The sequence below is a fragment of the Equus caballus genome, chromosome 1, assembly GCF_041296265.1.
Source record: "Equus caballus isolate H_3958 breed thoroughbred chromosome 1, TB-T2T, whole genome shotgun sequence".
NCBI classification, from domain to species: Eukaryota; Metazoa; Chordata; class Mammalia; order Perissodactyla; family Equidae; genus Equus; species Equus caballus.
This window is the reverse complement of record NC_091684.1, coordinates 198401121-198421950: the sequence shown is the minus strand read 5'-3', so window position 1 is coordinate 198421950 and position 20830 is coordinate 198401121. Positions and strand designations below refer to the sequence as shown.

General features: G+C 48.5%; 1 protein-coding gene across 11 annotated transcripts in view; it reads left to right on the top strand.

Moving 5' to 3' along the window:
* TRIM9 (tripartite motif containing 9) overlaps positions 1-18703 on the top strand; it is a 108323-nt gene extending 89620 nt beyond the window's left edge. For 2 of the 11 annotated variants that reach the window (XM_023625153.2, XM_023625161.2), the window contains exons 8-13: positions 8094-8282; positions 10804-10845; positions 11260-11283; positions 12098-12401; positions 14626-14788; positions 16672-18703. In XM_023625153.2, the coding sequence (XP_023480921.1) occupies positions 8094-8282; positions 10804-10845; positions 11260-11283; positions 12098-12401; positions 14626-14788; positions 16672-16734 (785 nt within the window). In that variant the 3' untranslated portion in view covers positions 16735-18703. The remainder of the gene's footprint in view (positions 1-8093; positions 8283-10803; positions 10846-11259; positions 11284-12097; positions 12402-14625; positions 14789-16671) is intronic. The other 9 variants (XM_070242917.1, XM_070242909.1, XM_070242898.1 and 6 more) reach the window with 7 other exon arrangements.
* The last annotated feature ends 2127 nt before the right edge of the window (positions 18704-20830 follow it).

Below are 20830 nucleotides of genomic sequence, written 5' to 3'. Positions count from 1 at the left end.
GAGCCGGGCCCCTGCCCTCGAGCTTGTGGGCTTGACTCCTCCTCCTTCCTGAACTCAGGGCATCTGACTCAGTGCCTGACTCTGTGCTGCCCCTCACCTCTCTAGAACCGAGGGGTCCACCCTACAATCTAGATAGTCACCTTCCCATCCAGAAGTGAGCCACAGTGACCTCCGATTGGCCAAAACAAGAGAAGAGAAAGTTCAGGCCAAACGCCCCTGTGCTGTCCTCACAGCAGAGCCCGTGGTCTCACTCCGCTCTCCGTTACTCTTAGCTTACGCACAGTTTCACTGGGCTTGCTGACCCATTCGCTGAGAGCACGGAGGCTGGGAGCTGCACATTAGAAGAGAGAAGACGGACTCGGGGTGGAAGTGAGTTGAGGCTGTTGGCAGCGTTGAGCAGGGAAGGTAACTGGAAAAACTGAGAACAGACTCAAAAAAAAAAAAACCGAAAGAGAGCATTCTGTGGCATACGTTCTGATTAAGAGACTGAGAAAGTGTATAATGTATAATGCATTTTAGAAAGATTTCTGTCTAATGCTTTTAAAAGTCAGTGTGTTATCTGGAACCCGTGGTAAGGGGGTATGAGGTCTATCTCATAGGGCTTTATGAAGTCACAATATGAACCAGGCCCCAAAAAAGCTATTATAATAAACCCTGCTTCATTTTTTTTTTAAAGATTTTTTATTTTTTCCTTTTTCTCCCCAAAGCCCCCCGGTACGTAGATGTATATTCTTCGTTGTGGGTCCTTCTAGTTGTGGCATGTGGGACACTGCCTCAGCGTGGTTTGGTGAGCGGTGCCATGTCCACACCCAGGATTCAAACCAATGAAACACTGGGCCGCCTGCAGCGGAGCGCGCAAACTTTAACCACTCGGCCACGGGGCCAGCCCCAAACCCTGCTTCATTTTATGTCAAGCTTCTAAGAACTTTCTCCATTGTCCATTAAAAGATTCAGTGAAAAATGACAGCAACCTGAGAGCCAGCAAATATTTTAGGATGCTGAAATGCAGTGGAGGAATTGTATAACAACTGTCTGTTCTGCGTTTCACTATCAGGCCCTAAGGAAAGGGTAGGAACTTTTTTCTCTTCACCCTAAGACAGCTGTATAGACTTAAGGCGACACCTCTACGCACTGCGGTGTCTAAACCCAGTCCCATCCTGTGGCTGCCACATCCCAGATTCACCCGATGCATTGGTTTTCTGTTGCTGCCGTGAAAATTACCACAAACGTAGGAGCTTAAATCAACGTGACTTATTACCATACAGTTCTGGAGGCCACCACCCTAAATGGGTTTCACAAGGCTGAAAGTGGGGTGTGTGCAGGGCTGCGTCCCTTCAGGCAGGTTAGGGGAGAATCCTTCTCTTTCCTTTTCCAACTTCTAGAAGCCACCTCATTCCTTGACTCCTGACTCCTTCCTCCGCCTTCAAAGCCAGCAGCGCAGCATCTTCCGGTCTCTTTCTGACTCTGACGCCCCATCCCCCTTTCTAAGGCCCCCTGTGCTTACCTGGGGCCCACCTGGGTAGTCCAGGATCATCTCCATCTCAAGATCCTTAACTTTCTCACATCTGCAGAGTTCCTTTTGTCATGTAAGGTGACACACACAGATTCCAGAGACTATGGCATGGGCATTCTGGGTATGCCATTATTCCACCTCGCCCACTCCATGAGGGAAATATTATTATTATTATTATTACTATCCCACTCGATATATGGGAAAACAGCCTCTGAGAGGTTAAGTAACATCGGACTCCGTCTTTCAGCCTCCAGTGCCCAGCACACTGCACTTTGGTGCTGACATTAGAACAGTGCTATTTACACTCAACCAAAAAGAAAGAAGGAGGAGAAACTGTCCTAACTCTGTCTGCCAGGTGTGTGAAAATATCTTGTCGAAACGAAGCAGCGCCGTGTAGCTGCCTTGTGTGTTTATCCAGAAACCCCGGCCAGAAGTGGGACTTTAACAATTTCCAAGAGTCATGTCAGAGTTTTGTTCAGAAGGGTAGCATTCCTGATTTAGGAAGGGGATGTGGGAGCAGCTGTGGTTTCCAGCATAAAATGCAGGCCCCTCCGTAGGTCTGGTCCTTTCTTCCTGACTCTGCATTTCCTCTAGCTCCCCCAGCTTCCAGACAGGTCACCGTCAGGGATGGAAAAGGAATGTCAGAGAACATCTTCGAGGTCCTTGAAAGACCGTACCAAATGAGATCTGGGACTTGGGGCCCTGCTCGGGTGGAAACCGCCATGCTGTTTATTCACAGAAGCTCTCAGCCCTCCAGATGGCAACTGTGAGGGGAAGAGGGGAAAAGGTGATCAGTGGAAATTTGAGAATCAGGCATTAGAGGAGGCTGTAAATTCCAGCACTGCCAGAGACAGGTTCTCAGAGCTCTCAAGCGTCCTCTTAGCTGAATGTCCACAGGGGCCATCTCCCCAGCACTCTCCAGGATTGTTTTATCTAATGGTGATAAGAAGGGTTAGGATCCTTGAAATTACATCTTAGAACTTGCTTTCCAAAAGGGTCATAGCAGGCGTCATTCATGAAGACTAAGATGCGTTTTTCCCATTAGATTCCGTGTCACACCAGCCCTTCCAGGCTGATAGCTCCTTCTCCCACACCGCAGAGGACACAACCTGGAGAATGCTCAGTGTGGGCAAGATAGAGCCCCAGAACGGCCCCAGGTGCATCTGCCCAAAATCCCTCTGCAGGTATTTTATAGTGACTTTGGGTCAGTTTCAGTACTACACTCTTCAACCCCCATGTACTAAGACCCCCAGAGAAGCTGTAACCTTGTGGAGGAAAAAGAACGTCATCTGATCTCAGACGACAACAGCAGGGAACAGCTCAGCCCACCCCCGACCTATGGTCAAAATCCCAAAGGGGAGGTGATGTGTTTGCCTTTCCATCCCTACCCACCGAACTCCATCCAGAACCCTACCACAGAACTCCATCCAGAGAAGGAAGATTCATCCTTGATATGCTGCAAGGTTTGGAGAATGGTATTAGGGCATCTACACAACCCTCGGTCACCCCTGGGGCCACTGGAACGTACCCCATGGCCTGTGGCATACACTCTACCTTTCATTCATTCCCAAGGCACAAAAGAGCAGCAATGGCCTTGTTAACCCCCAAATTTTATCCACCAGGAATTGATCCTACCTAATCCCTCTCCTGTCCCCTCACAGCTGGCAGTGTGACTCGGATATGTCCATTAACCTCTATGGACTCCAGTATTTTTCTCTCTAAAACTGTGGACTTGGAGCAGGTGCCCTCCAAGTTCTTCACAATTAGTACTTCCTGGCTTTCTTCTGTGGCTTCTCTCTTCAGAATTACTGCTGAAAGCTGTTAAATGTTTCAGAAAATGCTATGAATGGGTATAGACACCTTCTGCCTCCTCCAAGGGTCTCAACGCGTCTTCAAGTTCTGCCTGTGCTACTGAAATTCAACACTAATAGGAGACAGTTGAGAAAGGACCATATCAGGAAAAGCCTATGGTCCCCTGGAGATGTTTTCCTATGCCTCTGTCTGCTTCTCCTGACTCAGAGCATCAGAGCCTCCCAGAAAATTATTTAGTTAGAAGAATATGCATTCCCAGGACAAAATCCTCAAGGTAGGTAAATCGTATCTGAACAAATTTGAGTAGATTTTACAAAATCCAAGGTGAGAGGCATAATGATAGTTTTCAGAGCCCAGAAAAGGGAGAGACTTTGTTCCTTTTAATTTTGACCGCATGCATGCTATCCCTGGGAATTCCCTGAATTTTTCCCAGGACTGAATTGGATCCAGACCCTGCTTTTGGTTCTGGGGAATGTGCTTTGCAGTCGACACGATGGGGAGCAGTTTAGACCTTTGGACTCTTTTGTGTCTATTTGGAATATAGAATTTCCAGTTCTTCTGATGGTTGTTCCTTATAAAGAAGGCCGTGGTGTTCCAACTTGGGGAGGAGGACCTGTGATGGCGTGTGCAGCTGGCCAGGGGTGAGGAGAGGCTGTTCCATTTCTTCTTTTGAAGGGAGGTTTTCAAAACAGGTTTGTTCATCACCTCTCAACTGCAATTAATGCCATACTTAAGGAAGCTTAAAATACCACCTTTTGTTGTAAATTACACACCAGTTTCACATAATTGTGGCTTTGGATGCTTATTAGATCACTGAAGGAAAGTCAGCCTCCCTCATTCATTTCTTTGTCTCTTAAAATCTTCCCAAGAAAAGGCTGGTCTCCAGTGGAACTGAGACGCATCCCGACGCTGCTTGTGCAGGCGTTAGTGACACTTCTTGCTCGACTGTGCTCTGAGACACAACGGTCTTGTGGGACCAGCGCCCAAGGGCTAAGTTATGAAGGCTGTTCACTTCCAGACAAGAAGACAATGAGAATTCTGATGGGGCACGAAGGCAGCCGGATTAGCACGCACTGTCCTAAGGAACCCCTGTCACTCTGCATTTCCTCTTTGAATCCCAAAAATAACACCTCAAAGACTGTACTTTACCTTTCCAAAATATTCTACCGCATCCAAGGAAAGCTTTAGTATCTGTACATGTTGTAATCAGTCAAGAAACTACACCCCCGAAGTGTAAAAATCAATCAATAATCTAAGACACAGATTTTCTCCAAGGTATTATTTTTACAGTCAGCCCGCCTGCCGACTTCATGTTTCCCAGCTGCTCAGTTCTAATACAGTGTCTGGCACATGGTAGGTGTTCAATGAATGTTAGCTAACGAACAGTGAAAGAAATATACAGTAAGCCAAACAGGAGTACACCACCCAGGTATTCCTTTTTCTCCTCCAACCCAAAACTCAGTAAGTAATAAGTGTGGTCCCCCAGCTGATATTTGATAATTCTTGATTGCTGCTTTCAAGCAGAGGCCCCAACACCAGAATCCAGCCAGTCGCAGGTGGGAAGGGCAGCAGTCCCGGCGAGGGCAGAGGAAACGATGGTCATTGACAGAGTTAACGGGACGTGTCTCGACACATCCCATTAGGAGTCACAGGCCTGCCTGGAGCCGCCACACCAATGCTGCTCCGCTGGCGCGCTGGTCCCCATCGCTCTCTCCTGCTGAACCACTCGCTGTCCCTCAGCCAAGCTCTTTGGCACACAGTTCACGGCAGGTGATGAATCGTGAAGAGGGAGCAAAAATCTTTTGAGGAGCTATTTGTCTTTCTCTAGTGATCTGTCCCTTAAAAATAATAATCATCATCCTGGATATTAGCCATGACCTGAAACATAACTTTGTGTCATGTAGTCGGAAAGAAACCATAACTCCGTCCCCTTTGTCTTGACTGCAAGGATCGATGGCTGAGACGCCTTCTCCAGATCCCAGTAGCTGTGCTTGGAAGGGGAGGGGAGGAAATGCGACACTCACAGGCACAGCACAGAATACACACTTGGGGAGCTGAGTGTGTGCTCAGTGTGCGCTAAGTGTGACTTGGCCAAACCAGCAGAGGCCGTACTGTTCCCGGTATTGTCTTACTCTCTTTGGCTCATGTCTTTGAACGTGTCCAGAGGGGCATGACAAGGAGAGTAAAGATTTGAAATTTACCACAGAAGAAAGGTTGGAAATAGATTCTGTGTAGCCCAGAAAAAGGAAGATGCAAAGGGGGTCAGTGACCACCCTCAAATACTTGAAGAACTGGTGATCTGTTCTCTGTGGCCCAGATGGTAATGCCAGCTGATGAGAGGAACCCCCAAAGAGTACATCCAGACCAGTGGAAGCAACACCCACAGCCTGGCCAGGGCGCCCAGAGGGGAGGAGTTCCTCACCCTGGGGCAATTCCAGGAAGCCTGATGACTGCTCCTCAGATGTTATCAAGATCAGCATCTTCCCTCTAAGACTCCTGCAGTCTAAGAAGACATCAAGTGGCACAGATGACCTATGGGCAACTCACCCACCATTTGCACCGTGTGCCCATGGGAAGGGCCTGAAGGGGCGCTGCTGTTCAGTCTGCTGGGACCACGTGGACAGTGCTCTCTCTCCTTTGTAGTTCATCTGGAATGTTATCATGATGAAGAAAGGAATTTTTTTTTGGAGGAAATGGAGTAAGAGCCCAGCTGGTAGGGTGTGGGAAGCCATGGGTGGGAAAACTCAAGGGCAGAGCTGGAATGGGTTCCATAATATGGATATTAAATAAGCCCGCATATAGGGGATGGTGCAGGAGTGAGAGGAGTCAGGAAAACTGGGCCATCAATGAACAATGGATCCACACGAAAGGAGAGAAAACAATAACCTTTTTATTGTCAAGTTATCGGTCCCATGAATAACCATAGCTACTCTCAGCCCCACACCACAGGGTGCTGCCATCCCCTGGTGCTGAGAATAGAGCAGGTGAGTACGGTTCACGGTGGGTCGGATATGCTCCCCAGGGTCTGACTCAGTGCACGTCTCTTTGCTGGTTTTCAGATGGTTACTGGGGGTTCGATTACTCTGAAATTCCTTCTGCTATGTTTGCCCTTTCCCTTCATCTTTAAAGCAACAAGTATTTTCAATATAATGAATTGTTGTTACCACCTCCTGAAAGATACATTTCCAAGAAATTTCTTGTTAATAAAAAATCTTTTACTGACATAAATACAGCTCAGAATGCCTTCCCCCGCTAAAAGAAGCTCATGTCAGTTGGTCGAGCCCCATTGTTGTATTTCAAATTTTTCCATTAAACTGAAACGGCTAATTCCCCCTTGAAACAGTTGTAACAGGAATCGTTTCTGATTTACTGTTTCTGAACAAAGAAATTATCACACATGTCAAGTCACCCAAACCATGTGAAGTTTAGATAGAAGAAGATTTGAATATATTATTATTGGCAAGACAGCACCTTAACTCCATGAATAGAAATTCCTTCTCTCTCAGATCTGATTTATACTTTTCTTGAAAAAAATTCCCCCCAAGGATAAATCTAAAGCCTGGAAAGCTGACTTTAATATTGTAAGTTCAGAAGTGAAAATAAGGCTGACTCTTGGCGGAATGAAGTAGAAGCCCGCCAATGCCCTTGTTCTGAGCTCTTCAAATAGGACCGGGTTCCACGCACACGAGCTCTGGTTAGTTTTGCTTGAATGTGCCCAGGATGGCATTGTGGTGGGACAGAATCTGGGTCCCATACAGAGGAGCTTGCTAACAGACTGAAGCCAGAAAAATATTCCCTGAAACACTGGCTGACCGCCAAGACAAAAGTATTTTTTCAATGAGAAGGAAGTTCCTTGGTGGTTTTGGAGATAGAATGTTATCACCATGCCTGGCGTATTTCCTGAATTGTTACCATCACACTGAGTTCTAAGAAAGCCCCAACTGTTGAGACATCTGTCTCTGGCCAAACCACTCTAATTGTTTGACAAAAGGGAAAGGAGTGGTTTTAGTAATTTAGAGAAAGTACCTCAGATGTCCCTCTAAAGCCAGATCAAGATAAGCCCTTATTCTGTGATCATGACCCTCATGCCAGACCTGACTGTCTGAAAGTGGACCCTCTGCCACCGTTGCCTCACACAGCCCCAGGTCTGTTTATTACGACAGACCCAGAGGTGTCAAAATGGTGTCTGTGGGGTCCGATCCTAAGTCAGAAATAAAGGCGGGCTCTGTCCCTGGCTGTAGGTTGAGCCCTGTCTTTCTCGCCTGTTCGAGGAGCAAGTCTTGAGTGCGCTGGTTTAGAAAAATCATCTCATCCATTTGGAAATGGAAACAGATGTATTAAGAGAGAAAGGGGAAAATATGGAACAGCAAAGCGTTAAGGAGGCCATCACGGACTGGTGGTAACTTCCGAGATGGCTGAAGGGAGAAAGTATTCGGCTCCTCTTGGTCATCAGTGCATACATTTTACCTCTAACGTTTCTGAATTCAATTCTAAAAATATTTCACAATTAAAAGGAAGCCTTCCAAAATACTTCTCTACCTCTAATCATTGAGGGGGAAATGGAAACAATTGTGATGTGGTCTTGGGGCCTGACCTGCCGAGAATTCCCTCCCAGCCACAGGCCACTTTGGTCTGTAGATGCCTGGGTCTCCCGCGGGATGGACGAGGCTCGGTGCCAATGTGTCGGTTGGTAAGACAGATCTTGGGGAACCGTGCTTGGGCAGGTGGCGGATTTCTGATCTCTAGTTTGCATTGATCTTGCGTTTAGACACAGATTCAGAAGAACAGACCCTCCCTTTTCCAGTGCCTTCGGAAAGGTTGCCGCTCCGTAGAATGAGTCCTTTCTCCTCCACCCTTAATCTACAACCCAGCTTCCCCAGGAGATCCTACTTTGATTTCCGATCCTCACCCCACCAGCTGAGCTTGCATTCCTCTTTACAGTCCCTCAATGTACCGGGTGAGCTGAGCTCATCTCATCTTTCTCTTGATCTCTGTGCCTTGGAGGCATCTCTGAAACACCTGTTTTGTTCTTGCCATTCATGTGCGTGGAGAGGGCGATGGGCTCGTCTCTGTCTGTGGCCTGCTTCCTGTATGAGGAACGTTTGGATGATGGAGCTTTGTGACGTTCTTGTTTGTGTGGTGGGAGGACCAGCCATCGAGCTGTGGTCAATGTATGATGGCATTGGAAAGTGATGAGTGAAGTTGTTCTTTTTGCACAAGCTGGTACTGCCATGGATAACCTGCTCTGTCATCACGCGCAGTGGCACCACACGGCACAGGCGCTGGCTGGTGGAGGCTGTGGCCTGAGTCTGGAGGTTTGCAACCCTGCTGTATCCAGGAAACCAGCCGTGTCTGGGGGACTGGATCAGCGCGTCCAGCCTGCAGTGGCCTGATTAAACATAGACTCAAGAGATCTTTACTGAAAAAGTAAAATAAAAGTCAAAGCACGCCAACAGCAGAATGCATCATACAAAGCAGGCAAACCAGAGAGCAGAAAGTGGAAGTATTTTCTGCAGAAGGCTGTGCTCACTGGTAGGCCAGTTGGGCTTACGGCTGATTCTTTTCCAAGCAAAGGGAAGGGACCACCACTAGCTGAATTAGAAACCCTTAACTAGCCTAAGAGCAGAGTCATTGAAAAGTCCGGCCTCCCTGAAGTTCCCCACAGCCAAGCAGGTTGGGACAGGGCGGTAGGCTGTCTCCAGGGCAGCTAGCCTTGTGTTCCTGTGCAGTGAACTCTAGCGATGGAATCTGAAAGTATCTCAGATGCAGACCCATCCGATCTCTTCAGGACTATATTGTAATCATGGATACACATGCTGCACATTTCACGTTTCCAGAGGTTTCTTTTTCTTTTGATTTTCTTCTTTTTGCTCATCTCACATCCCGGAATGAAGGAGGCCACAGCATGACGGTGCAAAAAGGGTGCAAGAACTTCAAGCTCTCTTTAAAACGACATTTTTCTTTGTGCTTTCACGTTTCTTGTTGTTTTTCTGTGCACGACTGGCTTTCTAACATGCTTTGTTATGGAACTCTCACTTGTGTCTAATGTACTGAAATACTGTTACAGTCTTTGTAATGAACGTTGTGTCAAGAATAAAATGAAATGTGGGTGTGGGGACATTTGACAGCATTGTTCTAGTTGTATCGTTGAACCTTAAATGTGTAATGGTTTGTTTAAAGTAGTGTAAAAAGATTTCAGAAAACTTGTTTTGAAAAAGACTTGCACGAGGCCTGATTCATTTAAAAATTTTCAAAGCCCTATTCAATTTCTGCAAATTCATTTCCAAAGCTGGATATGAGATTCCGTTTTAAAACTCCTTGTGTTCCGGACTCACCAGGCTCTAACCCGTGACTAGGAACTGAAGTGGTAATTGATAGAAACTAAGCATAAAAATCAGCCTGAGTTGGGAGAAAATGATTCTTTTGTGTGTGAATTCATCCCACAGTAAAATAAAGCAACCAAAAGTAACATCGTAATCTTTAAATTTTGTTTTTAACTCAATCATTAGTCCTTTCTAAGTTGCTTTCTTAATTCCTCTAAAATCCTTTTCATTCAGTGTATTATCCTTCAACTGTTTTAGAAATTATCCTAGAAGGGCTTTACTGAGTTGAAAAATTAAATGACCCTTTCTAGGGGATCCCTTAGCGCTCATCAAAAACGCTTTCTAGATCAGTCCCGATACCACTTGAAATTGAGGTTCACTCACCTTTGAACATTGTGAGACTACACTGCTTCCTCCACCCCATGCGGCTTCTCCTGGGGTAGGCAGGGAACCCAAATCTCAAGCAAGGCAGGTGGTGACAAAGTTCCACAGGTGATCCTAATATATCTGTGAGCCCACTCCCACCCCATGGTCCTCCAGCCCCGCCCCTCCCTCAGGGGAGATGGGTTCCATAGTGAAACAATTTGAAGAGACGAGGTTATTTTACTACATTATGCTACATTACTACACTTAATACATAATTCATGGCACTATTAGTAATTATCGGATGTATTTATTAACATATGGATTACATTACACATTTATATCTGTCATTTGACTGGGGCCCAAGTCACAAGGAAGCCTTTGGCATGACCAGAGTTAGAAGTGCGTGGAATAATAATGTGGAAGGAGTTGTGTCAAGATTCAGTGATCTCGCCATTTCAATTGGAGGAAGTCTTCTCATTTTTAAACAGTAAGCTGTCTAAATATGGAAACTTTAGTGGAAAAGATTGAACTTGGGAGATGATGAAAATTTAAGCTGTACAGTTGAGAGTCAATTGGAGGAGGATTTATTAAATGGAAAAAGATGTACTTTTTATTTTGAAAGAGCAGAGGGGCCATTTTTAACCAGTAAACTAAACTAACATGAAACGGGCTTCAGTTTTTCGTGAATCAGGACTTGTGACTCTTCAGCTGTGCTTGTTAAGTGTGCACGAGTCATTTTCATCAGCCTGGGTGTTGTTTCATACTTTGATGTGTAGTCTCTCTTTGTAGGAGGCAACTTTGAGACACAGTCCGCACCTTACTCTCAACTAGGCAAGTATCCTTGTTGTGTTGTTATCTGTAGCTGATGGGGCTGGCACTCCACTGCCTGCGTAGAGTCAATCACACAGCTGATTTTATGGCAAAAGATTGTCTAATTGTCATTCAACTCCCATCACAACAGTTTCTCAGATGCTTAGAAAAATGGAAAAGATCCCTGTATTTTTAAATTTTATACCTCAAAGAAGATGACTTTTTCCCCAGTTTTCGTACACATCATGCAAAGCGCTCTTCACGAGCACTCAGCGTGGATAGAGGTCCAAGTCAGACGGACGCCTGCATTGTATGTGGTGTTTTAAATTGAGCCCCTTTTTGGTATTTGTCCGTCGAAAGAGACATGTTTTGTTACCAATGTCAATTTTGCTTCCTATTTCTCTCTCCCATGCCTTTCACTTGGAACGACCACAGTTGACATTAAAAAGCTGTTGGCAGGTATGGAATAACTTTACTCTCTTACAAATAGCAAAGACCACAGTGCGAGGGAGGTGGGCCCCGGCCATGAGGCAGCGGCTACGCTCTGGAGGGTGTTGTTGGAGGCCGCGTGTGGAATTCGGGGCGTAACCTTGTGTCCGGAGACGGCCTTCTCTCTATGCCTAATATCCAAAATACCTACCACTGCAGCAAAATATCTTACGTGTAGTCTCAGGAGTAACACGCAAACTGTGTTTTCAAGTTGTGAAGGAAGCAACCTGTCTTATGTCCTAGTCGCAACCACTCATGAAATTAGTTTATGTTGCTGCCGATAGCTTCCCGGCTTTTGAGCTGTCACTGGCACTGAGGAAATTTTCAGATGACTGGATGTTAGCACTTCTGCCAGTGGGCTGTTTCCTGGTCTCACGCAGTGTTTTATCCCCCCTCATCCAGGACTCTAGATCCTAGCCTCCCGCCTCAGGGTTACACAGGCATCTTAGCACATCCCTCTCCCCTTATGTGTCTGGCGCACTTTTCTGCCAGTCACCGGGTGAAGGGACTTGCACCTTCCAAAATCGATGCCACTTCACTCCCGGATCACTCGGTTGGGAGTGCAGTCCGATCCAGGTGACCCCTGCTGAGTTGGTCGTGTGTTCTCTGTCTGCTTCTGGGCGCCGAGTATCGCCTCCCAGGATGTGCCCCATCTGTTCACTCACGCCCCTCAGGCCCTGGTGCCTCCTTCCTGCATGGCAGCATGCACAGGGGACATGATGCTCCTCACCCGCCCAGGAGTGTGCTGTCCTCCTCAGTAACCCCATTCCTTCTGTGTTCCCAGTGGCCTGGTTTGCTTTCGACCCTGGCTCGGCGCACTCTGACATCATCTTCTCCAATGACAACTTGACTGTGACGTGCAGTAGCTATGATGACCGGGTGGTGCTGGGGAAGACCGGCTTCTCCAAGGGCGTCCACTACTGGGAGCTGACTGTAGACCGCTATGACAACCATCCCGACCCAGCCTTCGGCGTGGCTCGCATCGACGTGACGAAGGATGTGATGTTAGGAAAGGACGACAAAGCTTGGGCAATGTATGTGGACAATAACCGGAGCTGGTTCATGCACAACAACTCGCACACCAACAGGTACCCTGCAGCCCCCGAACCAAGCCTTCTTCACGTTGGCTTCTGGTCAAGAACGAGAGCCCAGGTCCAGAGACCTGTTAGATAGACAGCAGTAAAGATGGCATGCAGTGGCACAGAAGTTGACTGCCCTTAGCTGAGTGCATCCTGGTGGTTTATTTTTTTGCATGACGGAGACTTGAGCACATCCTATGTCCTTCGTTGCTCTATTCTGCCCATGCCTAGAAACTGAGAATCCCCATTGTAGGAAAACATTCCAGGATTCTAAAATCCAGACCTACAAACTATCAGAAAAGCCCTTTTGGACAAGTTACTTAGTTTTTCTGAACCTCGGTTTCCAAATCCACCAAATTAGGATAATAATATTTTTCCATGAGGGAGTGTCCCCAGATTAAATGGGATCAGCAGAAGTGCCTCACACAGAGGCGCCTGGAATAGAAGCCATTCTCCTTACCAGGATTATTATCGATGCCACTGCTCACAATAGCAGCCGTTCATTGAACTAAATGTTATAGATGCCAACTTGGATATCTTTATGCTTGAGGAACTGTCTCATTGTTGGGTGAATTCAGAGCACCCGGTTTGCTGGGAAAGAGGACAGGGTGCTTTCCTTGCGTTTCCTCTACCGCCAAAATGTAGGCGATTACAGTTCAACCCCTACCATGATGTTTTCCCTCATCCCTTTTTCGTTGGGTTTGTGTGTCCTTCTTCAAAGATATTTTTCAAAAATTTCCTAGGCAGAGAAATGTCTCTCATGAGCCCTGGTCCACTTTATTCTCCAAGATTTCCCCAGGATACATTCTCACTGGGGTCCCTGAAAAAAAAATACAGTTGTGTCCAGTCATATCCAGAGGAAAGTGAGCCAGGCATGATGGAGAGCGGTTGCCACCGTGTCCCTCATCACAGTACTGTCGTCACTGCCCTTCTGTAGCTAGTAGGGCTCCCAGGGCCTCCACGTCCTGTCCCCGGCATAGTTTCTGTACCAGTCCACTCGGGTGTGTCTTATTCACGATCACTGGAAGTGAACACACACGTTTCAGCCTGGTATCCAATCCAACTGGATGAAGGTGCACCGTCCTCTGTGGTGGTGTGCGTGTGAGGGAGCCCTCTTAGCAGATCCCTGATGCCAACACCCACTACCATGCCCACTTCCCCCTTTGGCGTCTTTATTTTGGAGAGAAGGAGTGATCATAACACAACTGACACACCGTGCAGGGAAACATTCTTAAAGCTGAACGTGTCTGCCTGCGTGCAAACTGCACACATTGTGGGAGCTACGAATCAACAAGACGCAGTTTACAGACCTGTCTGTGACGACTGTGTACAGTGTGCATTCCGCGTGCCAGGGGCAAGAGCCACACTCCTCGGTTTCCATGCTCTGCAGAGAGGAGGCTGAAATTCAGTAGTGCTCGATCTCAGAGCGGGAAAGGACCCATCCGATCGCCCAGGCTGCAGGGCTCCTGTGAGACCATCAGCGGAAGCATAAGACGCGAGTCTTTGTAGAATGACGTTTGAGTGCAGGGACCTTCAGCTCCCTCCTGCAGCGCATTTATTTCACTGTACAGGGGAGAGTCCTCTTCTCTGATGTTGTCATTTTACAGAGAGCCTCCAACTTCTTAATTCGAACTCAACAAGCCAAAAGTTAGCATCTTTCTGGCATGAGTTTTCTGTTTAGTGGAGCATAAGACCCCAAATCCAATTTTTCGTGCATATGTTTTAGGTTCGCCTTAAGTGCCTCTTCATTTTGACTTTCAAATTAAATCATGTTGAATTGAATGCGGTTTAGTTCGCACCATTTGTGCAGCGTGCGGCAGCTGTGGGCCGAGCTCTGACAGCCCACAGGCGACTTTCTGTGTCTTTGTCGCCTTGTTGTCCACAGCCGTGCTCACCCTCAGCGACAGCAGAGCAGCGGGTGACCCTCCACATTCTCAACACAGCAGCAGCCTCCACGGGAGTGAAAATTACTTTGCGGGGCGAGCAAAGCATCTTACTCTCCTTCTCTGTAAAGCACAGATACACATGCAGCATGTAAACAGGTGCACAGTGTAGCTGTGGTATCAAAGTTTTGTATGAGGAGGAGCAATTAGGGAAAGATATGTTTTAAAGGCTCCTGGGGTGGGGGTGGGGTGATCGTTTGAAACAGGTTGAGAAACACTGGTTTAACCATGAAGCAGGAGCTTCTGGAAGGATGACGGGAAATGAAACGCAGCTGTTCTCTTTCCCACAGAACTGAGGGAGGCATCGCCAAGGGGGCCACGGTTGGGGTGCTGCTCGACTTAAACAGAAAAACCTTGACGTTCTTTATCAACGACGAGCAGCAGGGGCCCATCGCCTTTGAGAACGTGGATGGCCTCTTCTTCCCGGCCGTCAGCCTGAACCGGAACGTGCAGGTAAGCACCCCGGCCGGGCCCCCGGGGACGTGGGGGGAGGAGGAGGGAAAGGGATGGATGCTGACACCGGTGATTCCCGGCCAGCATGGCCCGGGTTGGATGTGGACACAGTCACCGACAGCAAGTGGGGAGCGGAGCTCCACTCCTGGTTTGCGGGCCACAGCCACTCCGAGCCTGGTTCGGCTCTGGTGGAAATGGATCGCCTGAACAAGCTGCCGTGGACACGAGAGAGACAGTTGCCCAGAGCCCGGCGAGAGCTGAGAAGGGGTGTGGGACTGAGGTGTCCCCACGTTGTCAGAGCCCTGAGCCCTTCCCGCGCCCCCACCGGGTTCTGTTGGTGCCGTGGGGACGTCCCTGCCCATGAGGTGGTGACTCAGGTTTACTCTAAACAGAGAACGACCTCGCCCTCCTTCCTGGGCCCGGGTCTGTTGAGGCCTTGGAGGGTCAGGCCGCATTGCAGCACTGCAGTGTTCACCCGCGAAGGCCTGTCCTCTTGGAGCACAGTCCTGGCTGTGGAGACGGGAGACAGACCACTGCGACGACCACAGTTCCTCCACTAATTATCCGGGTGTTAGGAGGTGGCAGGTGCACCTGAGGGAAGAGCAGTGGTGGTGCGGGGACTAGCCGGGCTGTGGTGGGGGAGGCGGCCGTGCTCCTAACAGGTGGTCCGCGCCGGTGGGCAGATGGGGTCACAGAGAGCTGAGCCTCGAGGGAATGAGGGTCGGAGCTGGGGGGCTCTCCAGGCAGAGGGAGCAGCTGCACAGCTTCTCAGGCTGGAGGGGCCTCGCAGGGGCAAGGAGGGACCGAGGGGCCAAGGCAGATGGGGCAGTGGGGAAGGTCACAGCCCCGCAGGCCCTGCCAGCACTGCTCCACCCAGGCTTCCCCTCCCCTGAGCGGGAACCTCACTGTCAGCTGAGAAGCTGGTCCGGCACGTGGCTGCCATAGACGGACAGACCTGGAGGATCAGAACCCTGCGGGGGTTTGCTCTGTTCAGAGGCAGCGTTGGGAGCATGAAGGTCCACTGCTATCAATATGTGCAGTCAAAGCAGCCACAACTCAGTGGCCTTGCCCTTCTCAGTCCCTGCAACTCCATGGGGTTTTCTGGAAGGCTGAAACCTAATCCTTCAGAGTTCAGCCTCTACATTGGAAGGAAAAAACCCCTAAATTGCCCTAGAAGTGAGTCTTAGAAAAACCTCATTCAAAGTTTTCCACATTTTCAACTGTTTCCCTTACAAGAATGTTGCACTTGACACTCTTCAGGGGTCTCCAGGACGTTCTGAGCATCTTTAGATAAAGACTCTTAGGCTGGGGAGGACGACAAGGGACAAGAAGCGGGGAGACGATGGTACCGCATGAGATGGTTCCAGCCTTGCCGTCGAGGTGGGAGGTTGGACAGAGGGCAGTGGAGTGTCAGTGCCCATGTTTCTTCACACCCAGCCATCTTTGGGGCAACCCCCAAATGAGAGGTTTATCCTGGCTGGAATAACCAGTGGGCCAGTAGTAGGGGAGAGTTGTCTGCTCGTCTGTCCTCTCTCCGTGGGTTTTGCAGTGCGCCTGTGAGGTGGCCAGCAGGCTCTGCTCCCTGAAAATCCATTCCTGCGCCTTCAGTCACAGGGACGCAGTCTCCTCAGAGTCCTTGAAAGAGGCAGGTGGATGGGAACCGTATTATCCAGTGTCTCCAGGATTGGGAGCCCACCTTGGTGGCCAGGTTCTCAGCACACGCAGAATATTTCTGGAATTCTCTCTAACGTCTATGAGAATAGACGTTAAAGAGAAGTAAACAGATGCCCACTTGAATTAGGAACACCTGCCCCTCCGTGCCCTGGGGAGGGGATGCAGGAGGCTCCTGCCAGGCCTCCAGGACTCACAGTCTCTTCCCCCAGGTCACGCTGCACACTGGGCTCCCGGTCCCCGACTTCTACTCCAGCAGAGCGTCAATAGCCTAAGGATGTGCTGTGGAGGCACCAGCTGCCCGTTCTTCCCCCATGCCAGAGCGACAGCAAGGAGCTCACGTCAGAGAGCTGGGAGGAGGGGGCGGAGGAGGAGAGAAAGCTGGTCCTCTGGTCTGCACACCCACAGCCCCGCGCCTCTCCCTTTGAGCTCCCTACGGCTGTGACGCCTGCGTTCGCCTCCACGGTCGGCAGTTCTGACCAACCCAGGACCTAGACAGCCCACCCCTCACTCTGTTTCCACTCCCAGATTTTGCTTTTATTTAACTAAATTTTTTATGTAGGTGAGTTATATATATATTTTTTTCTGATCATGTTATTGGTGAGTTACTGAACTGGCGCTGCCAGGAGGAAGTTCTCCTGCTCGCTTTCTTCTCAAGCTTTCTGACAAAGATGTCGGGAGAGGTAGGGAAGGAAGCAGGAGCTGAACTGGGAGCTTGTGCCTCACCTTGGAGAATGTTCCTGTGCTCGTCCCGCTGGGGCGGTGCTGGCGCGGCATAGCTCATCTTTGGGAGGAGGGCAGAGAGAATGTAGCACTGAGAAGCAGTGACTACCCGTTGAAGCACAAAAATGTCAGCCACACATCACACAAAGGTTGGTCGTGGGGTAGCTTCACTGGGACGGCTGGTTCCTTAGGACAGGCCGGAGACCCTGGTCACGAAACGAAATTGGAAAGTCTGTAGACATTGGCAGACCAGGGGCCTTAATGATTTGGTTCATTTGTTTGATGCAAGTGTTTAATGGAGAGCCTACTATGGACCAGGCACTGTTCTAGACACTGGAGACACGGTGCTGAATACACAGGCGTGGTCTCTGCCCACCTGGAGCTTACGGGAGCAAACAGAAAGTTACATAATGACAAATTGTTACAAGTGCTAGAGAGGAATCAACAAGGGGCACAGAGGCTCATTGGTAAGATCTTCCAGTTCCACTATCCACCCGTTGTGGCCACGGCACCAGAAATGTACCAGCTCAATGCCTTTCAGCCGCACAATTTTAATCATAGTGCCTGCTGCCGTGCATCGGAGCCCTTCCCTGGTAGAGCTGGCATCAGCATTCTTATTTGTTAATGCTGCACTGCTACTAAGCCTTAAAAATGAGTGTGAAAAACTACAGTGACCAGAGGGAGGAGGACCCGTCCCAGGGATGGGATCTTAGGTTGCAGCCCACGGCCCTCACGTTCTCAGGATAAACACGCCTGTCTCATGTGTACTGTCTGTGCCTGTTACAAGTGAGAAACCCATCGCTCTGCTACCATTCACAGCCCCACTCTCCAGAGAAGTTCAGATGAAGACCGGAAGAAGATGAAACTGTACGTCATCGCTGACTGACCGCAAACTCAGATAGCTTTCCACTTCCATAGGGGGATGGGCTTCTCAAGTCACCCTTCAGATTCTTAGTTTGTCATTGAGTTTTAGAAAATGTAGCACCTGGAAAGAGGTTCTGATTAGTTGTCTAAATATTCGCCAGTGAGCCAAGAAATTTACTGTCGAAAAACAAGAATAACAAATAGAAGGGAAGAGGGGGATGAGAAAGCTAACAAAAAGTTTTGGCAAAAAGTACTACCTGTAAATAGCTAACGATTTTCTCTTCTGCTTCCTTGACTTGGGTGATCTCCGTCAGTCGCAGTGTTTTCCTAGGTGAGCGTACCTGATTTATTGAACGGGTGCTATTCTGTCTGTGCCCTTCCCGGGTTTTCTCGGCTACAGAAACGCTCTGTTGCAGGACAACACCGGTTTCACATTTGATTTACTCTCCACGGAGACTCGATGGCTGGGCCGCTGTAGACTCATAGTTACTCTTGTTCTTTATTAAATTCGTCCTGCTAATTAGATTTCCAGTGACTTGTAACACAGAGTTTTCACAAAATTGCTGTTCTAGAACAATTACAGAACAAAGCATATAGCTACTGTGCTAGAAAAAATGGATATTTCTGGTGTGCCAATAAATGATTTTTATGAGAGAACATCATGTGTCTCGTTAGAATTTCTCAGTCTTTGCCTGTTTGGGATGACAGTTGGCCTTTTTCAGAGCAATGTTTCTTCAGCAAAGTGTAATTAGAAGACACCCAGTGTTCTGGAAAGCACCTGCTCTTCACCGCATTCCCTCGGGAGCACTGGCACTGTCTCTGGTGGCCCTGAACTCCCGAATCTTAGCTTAGTATGAAACAATTACAGTTCAGATGCTGCTGGGGTCAGCCTCCAAACACTGGGGAGTTCCTTTCACAAACCTTCTCCTAAAAAAGCCACAAAGACTTGGAACACATAGTGTCACTGACTTTTTCAAACCCAGTTCCTTCACCATTTCTTTGAATGGCTACACAATACAATTGTTTTTAAATAATTGCAACACATCTCCCTTTCATTGTCACTAGCCTCTTAGAATGCACGGTGTTTGTTTTCTATTAAAAGAAACGGACCCCCTAAAAGTGTATGGTGTGGGTTCCCACGTCAGAGTGGAACACGAGGCAGGTGGCGCCAGCTGCTCTGTGCCCCCGGGGTTCTGTGCATTCCTCTTTCCTCATCCCTCGCCCTGGGACTTTCTCTTCTTCCTCTGTTGGCCCCACCTCTCTTCCGGGTTTCCTCTCTTCTGTTCACTACCTAATGGGACACTAGCCATTTTTTACTTTTCTCGTGGCACGAAGGTTAACAGAACTTCTTTTTTTTTTTTTTTTTTAAAGATTGGCACCTGGGCTAACAACTGTTGCCAATCTTTTTTTTTTTTCTGCTTTATCTCCCCAAACCCCCCCGTACACGGTTGTATATCCTAGTTGCATGTCCTTCTAGTTGTGGGATGTGGGACGCCGCCTCAACGTGGCCTGACGAGCGGTGCCATGTCCCCGCCCAGGATCCAAACCCTGGGCCGCCGCAGCGGAGCGTGCGAACTTAACCACTCGGCCACGGAGCCGGCCCTGGAACTTCTGATCCCCACTATCCCTCATGGACATGATTAAGTGATTTGAAAGAAATCATCCTATTTTCTGGAGATGAGATCTCTTGTTCTGCCTCTGATGTGTGCATGAATCTTTTGCCCATCTAGTCGACTCACTGACAGGACAGGAGGGCTTGCTATTAAACTAGGATTTCTGATTATGAATCAAGGGAACGATACAGTGACTAAACAAAGAAGCTCTCAGGTCACTCCCTCACAATGTCTATGAACACGCCGAAGACACCTGCGTATGTTCTCCAACGTCCTGCTACGTCCACCGAGACTGGCGTTTAGGGAACCGTGGGTCTGACATACCACATCAGACGTGACTGAGGCTGCCTACATCTTGTCTTTGAAGAACCAGCCTTACAGATATGCACAGAATGTGAGGTATTGAGTAAGAACACACAGCAACCTCTGTCTGGTCCCTTGGGTTTGTTCTCTCTCCACTCTGCACAGCTGTGCTGAGAAAGGCTGCAGGCGCAGGATTAGATGGTGGGGAAGGTTGCACATCTGTGCATGAACTAGAAGCCACTGAACTGGACACTTTACAAGGGTGAAGGGCCACGTCAGACATGACCGGGACTCTCCTTGTGGCCTTCCTCAGACGACACCTAATAGCCTGTCCTCTTTACCCAAATCTGTCCTCTGAGTTGAAGCCTGAGGCAGAGGGAGGGGGTCAACGACAAGGCACTGACCTCCTGACCTGACCTTTTCCTCCTTCCCATATTCTCTGAGAACTAGAAGGGCTTTGATGTGCTTTGTCTTCCTGTCTGGTGAAGATCTTGTTTTTGGCCACCCCAATGGGGACTTGAACCAGCCCCTTCCCTGAGGGCCACAGTGGTAGAGAGAGCAGAAAACCTCGCTGCCAGCAAGGGACAATGTAGAGTAGCTGTCACATCCCCGCAGTGGTCGTGAATCCTGCTCATGTCTTTTGTCCGTCTCCCACCAGGTAAAAATGAACATCCACCATGAAATCTAAAATGGTTAATATTTTGGTTGGTGTTCTTGCCTTTTTTCCCCAATATATTTTTCTAAAATTCTCTGATTATTAATGAAGATAATAAATTGTAATTTCACTAATAAGGATGGCTGAACGTTAAAGTTTGACTACCTGTTAACAACTTACAAACCAATATCTTTTGATGTATGGCCATGATTT